Source organism: Pagrus major, chromosome 13 (assembly GCF_040436345.1).
Source record: "Pagrus major chromosome 13, Pma_NU_1.0".
Lineage (NCBI taxonomy): Eukaryota > Metazoa > Chordata > Actinopteri > Spariformes > Sparidae > Pagrus > Pagrus major.
The window spans coordinates 16,237,921-16,258,957 of NC_133227.1; the positions used below are offsets into that span (position 1 = coordinate 16,237,921).

A 21,037-nucleotide genomic window follows, 5' to 3' on the forward strand; every position below is an offset into this window, starting at 1 on the left:
AATTGTGATGTAAAAATGATCATTCCCATGAAATGTGATTCATATTGCAATGGAATATCACCATAGCCTGCAGCACTGGTATAGTGTTTGTCCATATTTGAATACATGTCAATCAGTTTGAGAGTGACATCAGGACTCAATCCAATTGGGAGTGAGCGACCCTTTTGTTTATATCCACTCATGGATACCACCCACCAAATAACCGAGTATAGTCTTGGCCTGCTCCAATTGAAAAGTGTCAGGAGGTAACTTTTGTTGTGAGTTGGCACTATATAAATAAAACTGACTTGACTTGACTAAATATACCAGATTTTCTCCATCAAAATCCATGCATCACTCCCTGAGAAATAAGCAAGTGTCAGCCCTATCTTGAAATGTTAAATGTCATTATAATGACCATCCAAATAATGTTTATAGATGAAATACACATTGACGAGTCACTAAGTATATAAAGATTAGTGTCAACTTTACAATAAACAATTGCTTAAAAAATGGTTTATAAAGCATTTCACATTTTTCAGTGAAATAACTATTAACTAAATTTTAATTTACTATAAATGCCATTTATTAACTATGGTTATTATAAAGCAAATGTGTTTGCTGTCTCCATCTCTGTCCACCTCAGTCAGACCAATGAAGCAGGTTTCATCATGCATATGTATGCATATATTTATGTATAATCTGTTATTATAGATTTGATTCTTATGGATTATTTGCAGGGGGTAACTTTATGTGTAATTACTGTACATTATTTTTGACAATATAAACATAGACCCATGTTTACGATGAAGTTATGATTATTTATTATATTTGCTATTATTTAATATAGGAAATTTATTTACCTGTAGGTAGTGAAAGGTTCACAGATTGCACTGGTTTCACCAAATACAGTAGCAACAATTTGTAGTGATACACGCCTATGATCATTAAGTGACTGAAAAAATCCACTATAAGTACAGTGATTATTTTTCCATATCGTTCTTTAACAAGACCCTCTAAAGGATAAATGGGTATAGCTAATGGATGGATGGATGCAAAATAATGCTTTGGGGCAGAATCAAAGTGGGGCGGTGACGTGATGCACCTTTTAAATATTCCATGTTGATAGGGTGACTCTGCTTTGTTTGTGTAGAAACAGTGGTGCTCTGGAAACAGAGAGAAAAAAAACTGATGGAGAAGGTTATGGGGGTCGAGGGGGGTCATGTACCAGCATGTTAGCAGTATATTATAGAAACCGTCTTTATTTTGTTCCATGGCTGACATTACTATACTACTTTATAATAATAATTATTATTATTATAATTATTATTAGTGTTGTTGTTATTATTGTTATTATTATTATTTTTATTATTATTATTATTATTATTATGTCTATTTAGAAGAAATCCCGTGCAGATTCTGCCAATTACATGTGGAACTGCAGCACAGAGTGTACGGTCTCCAACTCTGTCTGCCCCCCATCCATTTTTATTGACGTTATGCACAAGAGACATTTTAACTGAAATACCCTTTTTTAATATTCACTCTCAACACAACAGCAGCCTAAGTCAAATCGATTTTGGCTGAATTAAAAGTACCTGATGCAGGGCGTCTCTAATCCGCAGGGTCTTTTAAGAGTCACCTGGCCTGACAAATGGGCCCTTTTAAAGGAGTATAATATGTTCTTAAATTATTTTATTGATGGGAGGGGGACAGTCACTCCAGGTGCCCATACAAACTGACTTAACACGCTGTGAAAGGGTCAATTTGGCCTCCATTTTTTCCATTTCTTCGTTATCTGCATTTAGAGTCATGCTGAGAGGCTCGACGTGAGCTGGGATGGGCTTGGAGGAGGTTTGGCAAATTTCAGAATTTGAGAGGATCTTTCATTGCACCAGGAATTTGCTAATAGTTTGTATTCACTGTGTTCTGGACTGCTTAGGTGAGGTTCTGTTACTGGACTCCTGAATTTTCTTGTACATAAATTTATAGATATTCATATTTACCTATAACTTTTGTTTCAATAATTGCAATGTTGGTTCTTTTCTCTTTGCTGATGCTTTCAAGCTCAAAATGATCTTTATGGGGACTTGCAAATCAAGCTTTTTAAACCTGAAAAAGCTAAGTACACCTTTGACTTTCAAAGTGTTGCTTGAGTCCCTCAATTCTCCTCAGCAAAGAAAATCATTAGTCTGCCCTCTCTTACAGTAGGTTAACACATGACACAAAGCTTTTCAACCCTCCCCATGTATGTCTAACAAATCCGCTCCATAAGGAGCCTTATGCAGCGGCCATCCAGAATGGTGATTTGTATTTCATAAGCCTGACAATTTCCCCCTGAAAACGAATGATTAATGCTGAATGGAGCAAAAAAGGTGTGTAACGCTTTTCAAATCAGTAGACTCTGTAAAAGGGAGCCTGCTAATTACATTGCTGTTTGTATGACCTCTGCTTAAGTGCATGAAAGCCTCCTGCAAACGACAGGTGAAATTGCATTTTCAAGTAACATTTTAAAGGTCCATGTGGGCACTCTGCCTAATAAAGCCATTTGTAAATGACTCCTCTTTTAGACTCCATTAGGAAGTGGAGCAAGGAACATTTTGTTATAGGATTCAGAGTCAATAAGCATGTAATCAGGACATCCAGAGAATGTAACAACCAGTGAAGGGGATAATTAATGAGATTGCCTTATGAGCTGCTTAATTACTGACTTATGGCCTCGTCAATTGTCCCTCCAAGTGCTGCATTTGTTCCCTAGTTGCCATTATGCCCTGATTGACAGAGGTGGCAACCATGGGAGTGAATCAAGACATCTGCGGGTATATTAATTGGCTATTTACACATGTAAAGCAGGCTGAGAATTACTGTGAACAGTAATTAATATGTCTGAAGAGGAGAAGTCAGGCTGCAGTGAATGAGCTTTGCAGTGTAAACATGATGTGCAGTGGTCATTTATTTTTTTGAAACATGAGGCATTACATGACACAGACATTTGACATTTATGCATTTACAGATCTGCTAATATACAATCATTCAGTTGTTTAGGTTACAATTAAAAAATCAATATACAACATTTACATGATCACAGCTAATACTATATAGCTAGATACTGTATATAATAGTTCTAGATAAATAAAATATATATAAATTGTGCAAAAGAAGTCTAATAGTGCAATTCTGCAGCCATGATGTGAGGAAAATGCATACATACGTGCAGTATATGTATAATACACACTATGATGACACAATACTTTGAATTATATTTCATAGCAATCAAAGAAAATGCCATGATATAGCAATATAAAATATAAAAACACAATAATAGTATTTGTATAATGATATATACAGATGTGAGATGCCCCATGTACTTTTCTTCAACAAAAGAATATAAGCAAATAATCTAAACTCGCACTGGCACCCGACCCTGTTTCACTCAAAATAAGTGTTTCTTCTGCTTAAATAATGCTCGAAGTGAAATAAAAATCCAAGGAAGAAATCTTCAGGTATGACTCAATCTTCAGTCTTTTATGAATGTTTGTAACAAACATTAGCATTCAAACATCAGTGAGGTATAGAAAAAAAAAAAGAGTAGTATCCCATGAAAGTGGGAAGGTGGGTGGGTCGGTCTGCATTTGGGATGTGGAGGAAGCCAGGATTATTCAGAACCACACGAGTCCCTGCACCTCCAGGGTTCTGGTCTGGGCTTTGTATATCCTGGTTAAAAAAAAGAAGAAAGAAAACCAGTGTGCGTACACTCAACAGGGGTGGAACTCAAAACCAGCCAAAACCCCCCTCCTCCATCCAACACACACAAACACATATGCAGCCTGTTAACGGGTGTGTGTGTCCACTGACCCGTTATGGCCTGTCCTTTCTGAAGGCAACAAAGGTGGGAGTGAAAGAGGCGTGAGATCACACACATTTAAATCAACTGGATGAGTGCTCTTATTCATGCGATACCCACAGGGGTGAACACTGACATTGTCCTGCTTGTTCATGGCCTCCATATTAGTCCAGAACAGGCTGACGTGGCTGCAATAACTGCCACACTGCACATCAGATTAAACCTTTGTTTTTACCATGTGGCCATTCTCACTGTGTACTGTAATCATTAGAGTAGTAGCAAGTAAATAAAGGATATTATGAAATGAATAATCATATGATTCATAATCATATTAAACTGTGTCATTTTGTAAATATGTGTGTCTGTACACACATATTTACAAAATGACACAGTTTAATCATATGATTATGAATCATATGATTATTCATTTCATAATATCCTTTATTTACTTGCTACTACTCTCTCTATATATGTGTGTGTGTGTGTGTGTATATATATATATATATATACAGATAGATATACCATCAATCACCTAAGCTGGCGGTCAGACTTGCAGTATGAATACACTCAGTTTGGCATTGTGCGCCAGTGCCAACAATGACTGTAGGACAGACATGCTGAGTCATGACCCACTGGTCAGATCAGAGTAGGGGTCAGTAATGGGGCATGCTATTTAGTATGTCTAAATGCTACAGAAGGAACACAACAGCTGTGTAGCTCTATGTTTCCCAATTTAAAACATAAGTGAATGATACACCTCGTATCCTGGTCGTTTACCATTATTCTTAATCTGTCGATGTGGACAAACGATCATGTGTAGGACCAGCATGCTAGTAGCATAACAATATAGCAGCTTCTCCTTTTGGCAAACTGATCAGCTGATCAGCTGGGACAGGCTCTAGCCTCCTGCGACCCTGTAAAGGACAAGTGTTTACAGATGATGAATAAATGCATGTTTGAGAGCGCTGCCTGAAGCATACATGACACTAAACACTGATACTGCTGTGCTACATGTCGTGCCTCTTCTGCTTCTAGATTGCTGACATGCTATCTAAAATCACACACTGGGACAGCATCATACCATATTTGGTGGTTCCGTGTAAACAAGGCTGGCAGAATGAAGGGTCTCTGTTGTGGCATGATCTCTGTGTAAAAAAGGGCAAATGTCACTTCTCATGACGACCACCCCTCACTTTTCAGCCAATCACATACCCCATTACTGAGGGCACAGTCACACCTAGCTACGTGAATGCCAGTGCTAAATGAGGGCAGTGAAGGATGTGAGGCCATAATGTTAATGATGTAAATGTTCTATTTGCCTCTTTGCTCGCATTGAAAGGAAGTGTACGGGAGGTGAATATTTTATTTTGCACGTGTGACCGTGCCCTAAAAGGGTCCAACTCACACCCTATATAATGTGCATTACTTCTTTTTGGGTCCCCAGATGTGAGATGCCTGTTTCACTCAAAATGAGGCAAATGTCCTCCGCTTAAATAATGCTCGAAGTGAAATAAAAAAAATCTTCATGTATGACTGGGTAGGAGTAGGATCCCATGAAATATATACAGTAGATGCCGTAACCGGCTTGTCTGACGTCCTGTTGTGATGATGCCTGTTTAAATGCCAGACTTCTGCTGTGTTTGGATGTTCTAAATAAGGAAAAGCCAAAACCAAGCACAAAAAAATATTGTAAAATATTGTAAAATAACCTTGCACTTGTGCAGGGTTATTTTGTAATATTTTGTGTTACAGACGTGTTGAATTTGACACATCACAAGCGACTATCCTGATTAGAAGGACAAGCTAAATTACTGTATGTCAGGTAGAGAAATACAGAACATTAACCAGTAAGGCACTGAAAATGGTTTCATTTTTCAATCATTATAAATAATTGCATACATTTAAGTGAGATTTGAGCTAAATTTGTTAGCTATAGCTGTAGTGTAGCTATACACTATAGCCAGACCATCACAATTGTAGCCCATAACCTGTATTTGTGACTTATAGTTATGAATTTAAAGTTATGTAACAATAAGATAAAATATATATAAAAAGTTACTTTATGACACTAAATAAAAATTCAGTCTGATTAACTCACTACCTCACTATAACCTGATCAGCTTTTTCAAATTAATCAGATGCATTTTCAGATTTATCCATGTAAGCATGAACATTGCCTTGGTTTAACTCTCCTAATTTCAGAGCCAGCCCTCCCAGAGACAGGAAGTGTCAGACTCGGGGGGGTGGCGTGCTGCCTGAATGGGAGCGTTTGCTCTTGGAGTCAGAGTCCCTCGCTGCTGTGTGGATCCCCGCTGGAGCAACCGAACAGGCCTAAGCCCCTCTTTTCCCACTGCTCTCCCTGTAAATTGAATGGCTTTTGCTCGCCTCTTTTTCCGTTTTTCTTCCCATGGCCTCAGCAGATGAGGTAGCAGTTTTCTGTTTTTCTTCTTGCTCACTTGGAGTAAGCAAATGACCAGCAAGAACTCAATAAGCAACATGTCCCTCTCAGCAGGGGGTTCGAGTCGCTCCACGTTCAGCCCGCATCAGGGATCAGCCTAACTGAAGTGACAGCAAGAGAGAGAAAAGGGTAAACGAAGTGTGGAGGGGTGGGGGTGGGCATCTGCCCCCATACAGATTTGCTTAATTGGGTTTGACTCCCACAATTACAGGGTAATAATGGCCTTTTCAACCCGGTCTTGTAGAAGTGAAAGGCAGTTGCTCTGCGCACCAGCATGCTGTCAGATGGTTTATAGCAGAGAGCGAGCGAGAGGGAAGAGAGAGATTGGGGGAATTGGCAATGGACTTTGGTTAAGCAGTGGTTATTGAGTCTTTGATAGGACTCCAGGAGGCCAGGGCAGCAACAATGACAGAATTAATGGGCAAGGCACGATGAGAATGTCAGCTCAGCGGGGGGCTGCTGTGGCCTTTGAGCTGCCTTCTGACGCCTCTGTGATTGTGCTCTCCACAACACTGTGAAAAAGCTTGACCTGTTTGTTGGTGGATCTGGTCTTGAATGCATTTTTTTCTACAAGCTATTGTGTTTATCATAGGGCAATACCCTGGAGTTTATGAGTGAGCAACACAATGAGGCCATGATCAAGTGGACATAATTTTGCTAATGCGTACACATACAATTGTAACGCATGCAACCAAGTTAAACCTGTGTGAAGTAGAAACACAGTTTTATCTTCAATATAAAACTGTAACCATGAGAGTTCCTCTCATAAGTTGTTCTAATGCTGTGTGTCTATGTGTAGATGTTGGATTTAGGGATGTGCAGGTATAACAATGTATGCTGCAATTATGTGCCAAAATAGAAAAAAAACAGAAAACATTACCACCGTAGTATCATCAATCAAATTTCCTGAGATACTACTATTAGTAAAATGTAGCAAAACCACTCCTCCATACCATGATTGCCTCAGATTTAAGCAAACATAACAAACACTGAAAAATTAATTTTATATTGCCAGCAAAAGTACTACTTTGAAGCCATTTATAAGATTAGGAAAATTCAAATAATCTTTATTTCAAACACAGACACAAACAAGTTGGAGGTTGAGTGTGAGTAATTGTAGCACTGTCCCACTTTCACATCAATGCTGCTTCAGTTACTATCTTTGCCATTTCTAATTTCATTGGATTAGATAACATTCTTCCTCTCAATCCACATATGCACTGAATGGGGTCTAGTTAGCTGATCTGGAATCTACAATCTTCTTTTTGTCCTTCTTTACATTCAGTTTATAAAGTGTAAAGGCAAAATCTGACCATCTATCAGTGGTTCAGAAAATACAGATACAACAAAATATTCTCTGTCTGTAAAGCATCGAAAGCAAGTCAATCTTGCTCTTGCTTCAGGAATCAAAACAAAATCCGCAGGTCTGACACACACACACACACACACACACACACACACACACACACACACAAAAAGTTTCCTGTGTGGGCCAACTTGTATGGACTTTTAAGCACCCTGCTGTCAGTCATGATTACCTGTAACGATGGGCCCATTTTGACACTTCAGAATCAAGTCTTGGCAAATAGCCCTGGGAAGAGGAGCCACATGCTACGAGATGGCTTTTCCCTGATATAATTTGTGGCTGCAAATTACAAAACAGAGGCAGAAATAATGTGTAAAGTCAAGTTTGGTGAGGGAGAAAATGGAAAAATTTAGGACTGTGTGCCACTCTAATGGATATCCTTGTGGCTGGGAGAAAATGGGACTCAATAATATGTCCTTAATGTCTGCCAGCGCTGTTTCAGGGAACGTATCAGAAGAAATGTCCCCTGCCATTTCTACAAGCAATCACTTAATGGGACGGGCAAATCTCAGCAAAATGGATGTACTGATCTATTTCTGGGCTTGACAGATGGAATGAATCTGTAGCTCTTGGAAGACAAAAAAGAAAAAGGTAGAAAGCAAAGAAAAGAACATGCGACAAGCAAGAAAAGATAAAAACAAGCCATTCACGATTCATTCAGCTACACAGCATGCCTGCAATGTTTGTGTGTGGCTTAAGTGCAGACACTGACAGGAATTTCAATTATTTCATTAGGGAGGGAAAATGAAAAGACTTAAGTGTTGTGATTTCTGCAGTCTTTCATAGATCAATCTAATGTGCGCTCACATTGGAAATCAACCAAGATGGAAGAGGGGCAAGTGAAGTAGCGTCTTCCTAAATCATGCAATTAAAATGGCAAATTAGTTTCTTGATATATTCATTTAAGTGGTTAAGTGGAAATGTTTCTCTCCCCGTCCACACGGCTGTCTCATGGGTGGGTGTGGAGAGGCCACATGCTCTTATGATTAGAGCCACCGTTCATTTGCTGAGAAAATGCTGAAAGCACTTGCTGCACAAATTAGCCATTTGAAGGCTTGAAAATTCAATTCCGAGGAGTTGATTTAAGCATTTAGGCGAAGCGTGGCTGGAACGTAAAGATTTAGAAGCATTTGGCCCACTAATGTCAGTAACTTCCAGAGGCCATTATAGGTTTTTGTGGCCTTGTGCCTTGTGAACAGCACAGCTGAAAAATACCAGCATTTCACACTTTTTAGCTCATTTTGATCACCTTCATACCTATATTCTTACATGATCTATAGACTTTTTCTGTAGAACAGCTTTGTTGTTGTTTGTTTTGTAGAATGTAGAAACGTGATACAAAAAACTGGAGGTAAGTGATGAAAACAAACAAACAGAAATTAGACTCCAGCACTGGACTTGAGGAATGAGGATTTAATATAAATTAAACTATGTAGGTACAGTTTCAGGTTGCTTCAGCTGTGAATATGAGTTCATACATTTGTCTACACAAATTTTGAAAATGGAGATCTTGTTTTATAACAGGTATAATAATTGAAAAATATATTGTATGTCATCAAAATTTTGAATTTGGCATTTATATTGCCGTGAATCTTAATGTTGTTCTTCTCAGTTTTCAAGAGATAATGTTGGATGTTTGAAATTATTAGAACAATGAATTATTACGGAACCTAAATCACAGTGATTACTGTACCAAGCATTTTTGGAATGGGGCTCTCCATGAACAAACAATCATATTTTGTTAATATTTCTCATCTCTTACTAAGGAAACACAACCGTTTTTCCACCTGCAACCAGTTTGTGGAAGCTTTCTAATTTCTTGCTACCCAATATAGTGAGAGAATAGTGGCAGTTATTGTGATCCTCTCCTATAAAACCTACAACAGCCTTAAAGCTATGATGTGCCCTTTGTCTCCTTCAGAATGCAGTTACAAAAGAATATACACATATACAATCAATATGTTTTTTTTTTCCTTTCAGCTTTCCCTTTGTTGTACCTTATATGAATTGGTGGAAAATGTATTCAGATCCTTTACTTCAATGGAGTTTGGTTATAATCTGAATATAGTCTGAATTTTATATCAATGCCTCTATATGACTAACATAAAGAGAGAAGATATATAACAAGTAATATAGTTATTCATTGGTTATTGATCTAACATAGCCACAAATACAAACAACAACTGTGTTTAAAAAAGAAAAACAGTGTTAAAAATATCTTGTGTCTTTCTTTCACTTGCTTCCAAAACAAATGCACATGCTAGCCAGATCAAGGTCTCTAGACAGGAGGCAGTGATGCTCATACCACATTTGTCCACAGGGGCCGAAGAAACAACAGAAAATGAAGGTTCCTTGCTGCTTCTTTCAGTGGTGATCGCAAAGGTGAAGATACTCTTTAAGTCCTGCCTTCAAAATTCTACTTGCGTAAAAGTACAGAATTATTATTAATAATTCTCCTAACAGTATGTTGAATATACGCATTAGTAGATTATAATTACTGATGCATTAAAATGTAAGCATGGTCCATCCCAACAGTCATTTAAACTTGACTGCCTTGATGTGACTTCTCAGGACTGTGGCCTCACAGAGACTGTGCTTCATTGACTTTCCTCATAGATTTTGTTGTGGAACAAGTTACAACTTTATCATTTTTTGTAGGTATGTATTTTTTGGTGACCTAATGAAAATCCAACCTTAGTAGGTATAAGCAGACATAATAATTGAGTATGCAGAGTCTTTAGTCTGTATTAACACACTTTTTATGAATTTAACCTGTTCCCATTTTGTGTGTAAATCCAAAGTATCTAGTAGTCAGGTAAATGTGGTAAAATAAAACGTACAATATTGGCAGGATGAACTAGAAATTCAAAAATAAAGTTCCTCAGAATTGCACTGGAATAGATGTACTTAGTTACTTTTTCAAGCACCACGAAATCACCTTAACAACTTGCATAAGCAGAGACCATGTGTTATAATTTCATCAGCCAGTAAAGCCAAATTCAAGTGATGAGTTTCTCAATGAGACGTAGCTTTTAAACAGCTTACGACATGAAGACAAAAAGTGGATCATCATGCTCAGACAGCAGGTGCACATGAGCAAGCCCATGTGCAGAAGGATTTCAGATGTGCCCAAGCTTAGTAACTTTACCACAACAATGCAGGCACGCCAGCCACACACTCTTTGTAATTACTCTCGTCACATTACCTTCCCTAGTGCTGCATGAGCTCCTTACCCACCAATGATACCACATAAATGTAGACTTTCCATAACAAAATTAATCTCTCAAAAGCTGGATGGATTCAAGAAAACACGGATTTGCTCTTCTGTCACAGAGGCATATTGTCCACTTTGATGGTGCATGGGAGGATATCAAATGCCCTCCTGGGTGCCACACTCCAGATGGAAGAAAATAGGCTGTGGTCTATAAAAATGAAGTTAGATGTAAGTACAGCACTCAAATTTCAGGGAGAAAAAAATGCTTTTTCTGGGACATTTTGTTGTTGTCAATTGGTCTGAGCAACTTGCTGTAATGCAGGTAATGGAGCTACTCTTCTCCTTTCATCTTCAGGGTGTGTGTGTGTGTGTGTGTGTGTGTGTGTGTGTGTGTGTGTGTGTGAGAGAGAGAGAGAGAGAGAGAGAGAGAGAGAGAGAGAGAGAGAGAGAGAGAGAGAGAGAGAGAGAAAGCAAAGGGAGGCCCGGCTGGATATGGGAAAGAGGTACAACAGGAGGTAATACAGCCAGATGATGGTCAAAATGAAAGAAACATGAAGTCAGAGCACGGTGAAGAGATCTGTGCTGGTGTGAGCTGCTTGTTCAAACATCTGCTGCCTCCATTTACCTTTGGTGCTACCAGTTGTGAAGGTGGAATTTCTATAGATTTGAAGTATTTCAACAAGAAAATGTTGTTATATTATACAGCATTGTAACTACTGAATGAGAATGAATGCTTGGATTTTCAAGTCATCATTGAGTATGTTTACACTTGACTACACTCAAAATCTGTCCCTATTTTTCCCTCACCAAAACTGAAAGTTAGGGCACACACTGAACTGATAGTAAATGCATTGTTGACTGCCCAACTCTTTTCTTGAAATTGATTTTTTTTTTTTTCACAACTTTGGGGCAGCACACAAGCTGTAAGCAAAACACTGAGATAGATTAATAATCACATTGTAAAATTCTTATGGCCTATGAGTTTCAAAATGTTTTACAAGGAAATGATACAAGCAAACGCGACTCGGCGCTCAGTAGAGCATATACCTCCACCAAGGCCCAACAGTCCTCTTTGATACAATCAAGCCTATTCCAATATCAAACCCGATAACCCTGTATCTTTTATTATACTTTATTGTACTTTTATTAGGATCTGCATAAGTGTTTTTGCTGGACATACTGTACTAAAAGTACGTAACACAAGTATGTGGATTTAGGATCCTTCATCTAATATCCAGCTCATGGGGATGCTATGTACTAAGTACTGCATGTACATTTCCAAGACAAAACAGTAGTAATGTAATCCTGATACATCACCCACATACAGTATCTGCTTTTTCAGAAGATTACATTCTACATGTACAGTGATCAGTAGGATATACACTGAATTAAATCATTAAATCATGTCTAATAGCATTCATTTCTCTGTGATGAGTGGAACACATACTCCATTAAAAAAAAAAACATTCATGAAGTTTGGTTCAGTGATGAATTTATTATAGGTCTTCTGAAAATGTGACCAAATCTGCTTGATCAAAAATATACCTATAACAAATTGAATGAACAAGCATGGCCTCTTAATGTCTTCTGAGTGATTCTGATTGATAACAGCTGGTGACTTTTCTGGGCCCATTTTAATAGGGCTTGTTTGATACAGCCATTAGACTCATTAGCCCAATTACTGATTTGAACAAGTCAAAAAATACACTTATTTCAAAGCAGTAACAGGTCCCGAGATCAACTGTACAAATAACTGTTTGTAAGTATAAAGTGCATGGCACAGTTGTGTCACTGCCACCATCAGGAAGAAAACACAAACTATCACCTGCTGCTGAGAGAAAACTGGGCAGGATGGTCAAGAGTCAACCAAAAACCACCAAAAAGCAAGTCTGCAGTGAATTAGAAGCTGCTGGAAGACAGGTGTCAGTGTCCACAGTCAGGTGTGTTTTACATCAACATGGGCTGAGAGGCTGCTGTGTTAGAAAGAAGCTCTTGATCCAGACGAGGCACCTTAAAGCTCAACTGAAGTTTGCTGCTGATCACATGGACAAAGAAAAAACCTTCTGGAGGAAAACTCTGTGGTCAGAGGAAACAAAAACTGAGTTGTTTGACCACAATGAGCAGCAATATGTCTGGAGGAGAGAAGGTGAGGCCTTTAACCCCAAGAACACCAAACCTACTGTCAGGCATGGTGCTGGTAGTATTTTGCTGTGGGGCTGTTTTGCTGCCATTGGATCTGCTGCTCTAAAGAAAGTAAATGGAATAATGAAGAAGGAGGATTCTCTCCAAATTCTTCAGGAAAACCTAAAATCATCAGTCAGAAGATTGGGTCTTGGGTTCAGCTGGACAACAGGACAATGATCCCAAACACACATCAAAAGTGGTAAAGGAATGGATCAATCAGGCTAGAACTGAGATTTTGGAACGGCCTTCCTGAAGTCCTGACTTGAACCCCATCGAGAAGATCCGGACTGTGCTGAAGAAACAAACAAAAATTTTGTCATGGACTACCAGAAGCTTGTGGATGGTTATCAAAACAGGTGAAAATGGCCAAGAGACATTTAACTAAATATTAGAATTACTGTATGTATATTTTTGATCCAGCAGATTTGATCTCATTTTCAGAAGACCTATAATAAATTCATTATTGAACCAAACTTCATGAATGTTTTTGTGACAAAGTAGTTTGTGTTCCACTCATTCCATCACAGAAACATTAGAGTAGAAATCATTTAACACAAGGCTGCCATGATATACATGTTCTTAGTATGTAAACTTTTGACCACGACTGTTATGCTACACACACACACACACACACACACACACACACACACACACATACACACACACATATATGGATATACGTATATATATATATATATATATATATATATATATATATATATATATATATATATATATATATATATATATATATATATATATATATATATATATATATATATATATATATATATATATATATACATATATATACATATATATGTATATATATATATATACAGTATACTCACTATATATTAAATCTTTTTAAACAATGTGACAATGTTTGCTTTTATAAATAGACAAAAATCAGAAGTAGAGCTGCCAATGATCCTGATCCAATGCCTGACTTGCTCTTCACTAAAGCCCATTCAGCCCTCCACTTTCAATCAAAACCATGCAGTCATCAGTATTACTTCAGCTTGCCAAGCTTTGGCCATTTCTGTTTTTTCAGCAGATTCCCAAACCACAAAACTGGTGGGTGCTGATTGGCTGGTGGTCAGCCTGGCCTATTGTCTCAGCTATGTGTTTGTTGTAGCCCCAGTTTCTCCCTATTCACCCCGTCAAACGCAAGTGCTATTAGCTTGCTGGAAATCGGCCTGTCTTGGCACCAAAGGTTCTTGTTGTATTTTGTCAGGTCACCCTGTCTTCATAAACGTCTTCATAAAAGGGGTTGATTAAGGTAGGATAATGTCGATTTATTTTTCCGATAACTGTTGGTGTTCACATAGTTGTTTATCTTTTTGGTTTTTTTAATTTCTTTGTGTGATTTTTTGCCCATGTGGAGTCAAAGCACCAGCTCTGGGCGCTCGACAAACATTTTCTTTTAAACTGTCTTTATATGAACAGTCTCAAGTCCCAGGGAGACATACCTTTTCACTCTGCAGGCAATTAGTCACAAGTGTGGTGATGGTGAATGAAAAGACATTAAAACCCTTTGAGATGGAGAAATGCAAGCCTTATTCTAAACTGATTACCACGCAGATATTGAAGAAGAAGAAGAAGAAGAAGAAGAAGAAGAAGAAGAGGAAAAAAATGTATCAATGAAATGATTGTATGACAGACATGCACAGTATTTCTCTTCATCTTGATAGGTCAATTTTCTCAGGTGTTTGTCAGTAAGACATTTGTAGTGGGAGTTGAAGAATTGGAGGGGAAAAGGTTGAGTGATGTGATTGTGATTGAGAGGAAACAGTCAGCCTTGAGGTCAGTGCCAGTCACAAACAAGGCCTCTGTCTGAATGAAAAGAAAATGAAATATAACTGCTTGTTTCAGGGGGTATATCCTGACTTACAAGAAAATGACTACCAAGAAAATATTAAATCCAATTGGCTGACTGATCATTAAATAGAATTATTAGAATTTTCTTTATTGACATTCTGAGACAACTGACATGCTAGGGATCAAATGGATTTAAATAGTGCTCTGCTTTAGATTGAGACAGCTGCTGGAGCTTGCAAGAGAGGATGCTGAGAGGGAAATGGGATCCAGCGGAAATACAGAGCTCTTCAATGAATACACAGAGCTCTTCAACGAGCATCCCGTTCAGGTTTCAGACATAACAAGATATATCTATCTACCATCCTTTCCCCCTAAAAAAATCCATGGCAGTTCTCTATGAGAAAGAGACGATGGCTGCAGGAAATTGCATCCAGGTGGAACAATGAGCAATAGATGTATCAAGTATCAAAGCATGGATAGAGGCTGGACCTGTGTGTGTGTGTGTGTGTGTGTGTGTGTGTGTGTGTGTGTGTGTGTGTGTGTGTGTGTGTGTGTGTGTGCGCGCGCGCACGTGCGTGCATGTGTGCGTGTGTCTGTGCGCGCGTGTGCAACACAGTTGGGGGTGGGGTTGTATGTAAAGCCCATCTTCAGGGACTGATCTCCTAGAGAACAAAGTGGAGCGTACACACAGAGACGACCCCACAGTTCAATCCAGTGGAAATAATATGTTCATTACAACGCAATTACTGACACTTAGACCCTCTCTCCCTGAAGTGTGTGTGTGCGAGGTGGAGAGAGGAGGGGGCCCTGTCACTGACCGCTGATGCTAAGTGACCTTATGTTCCTCTGTATGTGTGTGTCTGCAGGTGCAGGATGTACAGCTTTATGGGTGGAGGGTTGTTCTGTGCAGGCGTGGGGAACATCCTCCTGATAGTTTCCACAGCAACCGATTACTGGATGCAGTATCGGCAGTCCAGCAACTACATGCACCAGGGCCTGTGGCGCTACTGTATGCCAGGGAAATGTTTCCCACACAACGATAGCATTGGTAAGTGTAACCAGGAGAGTTCATATAGATGACTGGGGAACTACTAACTTAGAGTTAGCTCAATAAAAAGATGGAGCTCTTCCTCAGCAGAAATCAGTTCATTGGCTGAGGTAAAGCTCAGAGGGTGAGTTCTAAGATTAAATTTTAAAGTGTTGTAAGATTGCAGTAACTATCTCAAATGTTCAGCAGGCTAGTAAACAAGCTCAGCATCTGCACAGCTCTATATAGTTAATTTGATTATGAGTGCAGCTGGACTGACTTGTTCTTCTATCTAGTTAGACTCAAAGAGAGCAGTAGTGTACCAAGACTGCATTTTTCAGTTAGTAGTTTGGGCATATAGGCTTCATAATATTAGGTAACGTCTCTCTTGCTCTTTGCCTTTCTCATTGGATTACAGTCTAATGTTACAGAAATTTGTGATTGTCACAAACATACTACAAAAAAATAAGAGCCGTATTTTTGATTACACTGTAAAACACACCGAGGTTGTGGTCTTTTGTCTAATAGGAAAAAACAGCTGTGATACCTGATTCTGCAGTTTAGTTATTTCTTTTTGTCTGTTAGTTTGTTTTTAGAGTTAAAAACACAGTGTGCACAGCCGAGGTATATAATCTAAAGAGTGCTGGTTCCTCTTATTGAGTTTTAGTTAAAGCAACATTATGTAACTTTTTTACCTTAAAATAACAACTTCAAAATCCTTTTGATGGCACAGTGTCTTATAATAGGGTAAATGGCGTCTCTGTCTCAGTCACTCCGCCTCCTATCACTTGTTTCTGCCTTATGTAACTTCAGTGAGAGGGTAGGGTCACAGACACACATATTTACTTCAAGATCCAAGTTTTCAAGACATAACATTGTTATAATGTAATGCGTTTTGTTTGTTGGTGACACCTACATTACGCCTGACAAATTATTACAGATGATGTTGCAGTCAGAAACTGTGGGGGGCACCAAATCACACAAAATGTCAATTTCTACATAATGTTGCTTCTTGCAAGATTGCCTCTGTCTTCAAACTGCATAGTAGAGTATGTTATGTTTTAATCACGTCTGTTAAAGATTTGATTGATAGATTTAGGATTTCCATTGTACCACTGTTCGATGGATTTGTGATTTGATTTATTTTTCTCATTTCTACCATTCTTCATCATATTGGCTTGTTAACATGGCCTGAACAGGGTCACAATCATTCAAGCGAGATCATTCACCTTTGTTGACTCGCAATGATCCCGACAGTGTACCTATTGACCTTTGATCTTGTCCACAGCCCACTTAGATGCCACCCGTGCCCTCATGATCCTGTCTCTTTTGGCCTGTTTCATTGGCATCATCATTGGCATTATGGCCTTCATCCATTACTCCTCCTTTGACAGGTTTGACAAAACCTTTGCTGCAGGCATATTGTTTTTCATCTCATGTAAGTTCAACTTGATTGTTTCTGTAATTTGTTGCTTTGGTTTGAGCTGTAATTTGCATTTGGTTATACCTTGATTGATTGTAACCACCAAAACCTGAGACCGAAGGAAGGTTTTTGAAAATAATATAATGCACTAATCATGAACTGACTAACTAAAGACAGCTGCTTGTCATGTTTCTAAAAGTCTTCATACATGACATATAGCTTCCATTTAGCTGTGTTTTAATGCTTTTTTTGCATAATTTGTAGAGGCCTTTGTTCAGTATTAGTTATACAGTTTGGTGTTATTCTGTAACTAAGAGTCAACCCATGGTCACAACTGAATTAATGAAAAAATCATAACTTGATTAACTTAAGTGATTTTCTGACTGAAGATTAGAGCTTCTATGAGCAGCCAGCAGTATTGGTTGCCCATTTGTACAATTTTCAGAAACATTTTCTTTACATTTTAATATTCATTTTTTTCTTGCTCAGGCTTTTTAGTGTTTCTAGCAATGGCAGTGTACACTGGTGTGACTATTAACTACTATGGGAAACGCTATGGAAACTGGAGGTTCTCCTGGTCCTATATCATTGGCTGGGTGTCAGTGGTGCTCACCTTCTTTTCAGGTAAACATGCACAACAACCAAACTTCATTTTCCTCTCTTTTTCAAATTCATTGATGTGTCAGGGTTCCACTCCAAGTGTTTTCTTGTGGTTGTGGGTGAGGCCGTCTTTGGCTAAATGTTAACTTCTTTTCAAAGTGTAACCTTAACTCATTATATAGGATTCATTTTCCACTACATCATTTGGTACTTTTTAAATCTTAAACTATAGTAGTACCTGCATGCATAGTTAACTGCATTCAGCCCGCACTATGTCTAAAAAAGAAAACAAAAACCACAGAGAGAGTGTAAAATTACAAGATATAACTCACTTTTTCAGCAGAACAGAGTCAACCCATGTATTGGTTAACCGATAGTCAAGCAGCTGGATCAATGATGTGACATTATCAGTAAGTGATGCTTGTAGTAAGCACTCATCTCTGAATCCTCCCCCATGCTGTGCAGTACCTGCTGTTCAGCAGGCTTTTCACTATACTGAATATGAAAATTGAGGGAAGCAGCATCCATATGCTGAAAATACCATGATGTTAGTGAAAATATCATCACAATACAAAGAAATATTACTATGATAAGTAAGGTAGTGATGAAAAACAAAAAGACTGGGATATACAGGTATTTCTATATTATTCAAAATATGCATGAATTCATTGGATACAAATAAACAGCACATGTATAATGTGAATTGGCAACTATATGGATTTTGTATGCATTACAAACGTTTTTGACACAGCAGAGGGCCTTAAAAATGTGTCCCACAACAAAGCTGCTCCATAGATTGATGTACAGAGAATTTAAAGAACTCAATTAAATGTATGATGTCTCAGAATGACGCCAGTGAAGCCACTTTACCAATTTAAGTGTCTTGTGTATAAATGAAATACATTCAATAACTGATTAGGGTCCAAAAATAGCAATTGACCACCACTGTAATGTAGCTAATTAAAATGACACAGATCACATATATTTGTGCATATTGTGTCAAAAAACAGCACCAAATATGGGTTTAAACATAAGCATAGACTCCCCACAAAATCCCAATACTTCTCCTTGTATGTAAAGGGATTTTAAATCATTCATTTAAAATTTCATGTAGCCTAATTTAAATTAGCTAATGGATAACACAGATCTAACCTCTCTTTCTTTTCAGGGATATTCTATTTGTGTGCCTATCGGATGCATGAATGCCCCAGGAGCGCTAACTCGCATTAAAAGACTCCAACCATCATCCAGAAATAAGCCATGGATTATGATCATGAGAGCGGCACTGAGGCAGTGTGTAGACTCTCACCATCAACATGGAGGCAGAGCTTGAACGATCAACGTTTCAATGATTTCAATAAAAGATGAAGTGATGAAAAAGGTGAATATTTGACTCTTAATTTTCATCGACAGACACTGTGCATTGTTTACTCCTACTTACTTTACCTGGTGATTTACTAGTAACAGTGTTTCTAGCTTTGTCTGGTGACGCAGTGGAGGCTGGCCACAGGATGTGATGTCCCGCCCTTATCTTTTCAATACTGCGAGTCCAGTTATTACAGTAATCTGTTAATTGAAATAGAAAAAAAACTACACCTCAGATTGCAATTGTGACCTAACACATATTCTACATATATCTTAAAAGAAATTAAAATGTTAAAACTAGATTTTTATTTTAATGATGGTTTGTTATTATGTCTAATTTGATGCATAAAATAAAGTACAACCAAACGTACTTTTTCACAAACTGTGGGCAAATACATCGAAACCGTCCATAATGACGCAGTAGGCTAATTAAACGTTTTACCTCGCCATTCCAGAGGGTACATTGAAATACGTGTTTGCTATTGGTGTAAATAAGTTTTAGAGTATTGAAAAAAAATCTTACTGAAGATAACTGAAGCTACTAAATACAATAAACCATCATTCTGTTACTAGTCCATCAGTAATATTTACATCTTAAACAATGTCTGTCATCTATATTTTATATGAATAGAACGGACCATAAAGGACCCATGATAGACATAGCCTACTGTATGTACCACTGATTTTTACTATTATTTCTGTAAGCCCCAAAATGTGAACATACTTAAGGTGGGTTAGCAAACTAATAAAGTAATGAAGAGGAGCCACATGATCATCCCATCGTTCATTGGATCTATCGTTCACTATCCCCAGCACGGCTGCTTTGAAAACTATTACCCAATACACTACTGCAGCCCTCTTACCCAAACGTGCCACTTAATGGAGTGACGCACTGCCTGGACCGACTCAAATTTTACTTAATGAAATGGCCACAAAAAGCCGCTTAGCCGCGCCTCAAGAATTGATCCTTAAGGCGATTTCGTCACCATTTGTTTCATTTACTTTCTAATTTTCCCCTAAAAGCAACTTGTTATCCTGGTGCGCTCCATAAAAGGGATTGACGCACAGCCAGGTGCAGCAGGGCTACCTCCATCTGCTTCGGCCCTGTCTTTAAAAGCTCTTTTCTTCACCTTACATACAAAAACGCTATAGAAAAGTTTATGAATTTCTGACTAATGGAATCGTCGTTTTACCAACCTGTCCGAAAGAAAAAATATTTAATTAGCCTCATGAAATATTTTTCGAGCAATAGATTACTTGATGGAAACACACTTGACATTTTTTTAAATGGAGTTGTTTTTTTGTTTTTTTTATGGAGCTGTTATATGTTAATACCTGTTAAGACTGTGTTGTCTTATACATTAGTGAAAAAAACAATCCAAAAAAGATTCTTCATCTCTGTTATACATCCAGTCTCTCCCGCACAGTTAGCTGTCTCATTGAGAGCTGTCAGTTTAATATGCAGAGACAGTGGAGTAGAATGGCCAAAAACTGTACCCAAGTATTAGTACCGTTACTTTACAAAAACAAGTAGGCCTGCTCAAGTAGAAATAAAGATAGTGGTCAAAATAGCTACTTCAAGTAGAGTACTAAAAATGACTTGAGTCGTGAGTAATTTCAAAATGACTGTCTTTAATTTGATGCGGATCTGACTGATCTGATTATTTTAACCACAGATGGTCTTCTATGGGTAAAGGTAAAGAGACATCTGTATTTATTTGTGATGAAATGACAAATCATCATCTCCTGATTAGAT

General features: G+C 38.1%; 1 protein-coding gene across 1 annotated transcript; it reads left to right on the forward strand.

Moving 5' to 3' along the window:
- Positions 1 to 15,739: 15,739 nt before the first annotated feature.
- On the forward strand, positions 15,740 to 19,146 carry lim2.1 (lens intrinsic membrane protein 2.1). Its single transcript, XM_073479944.1, has 4 exons — positions 15,740 to 15,914; positions 17,182 to 17,331; positions 17,806 to 17,940; positions 19,085 to 19,146. The coding sequence occupies exons 1-4, from the start codon at positions 15,740 to 15,742 to the stop codon at positions 19,144 to 19,146; spliced, it is 522 nt and encodes a 173-aa protein (XP_073336045.1).
- Positions 19,147 to 21,037: the final 1,891 nt, after the last annotated feature.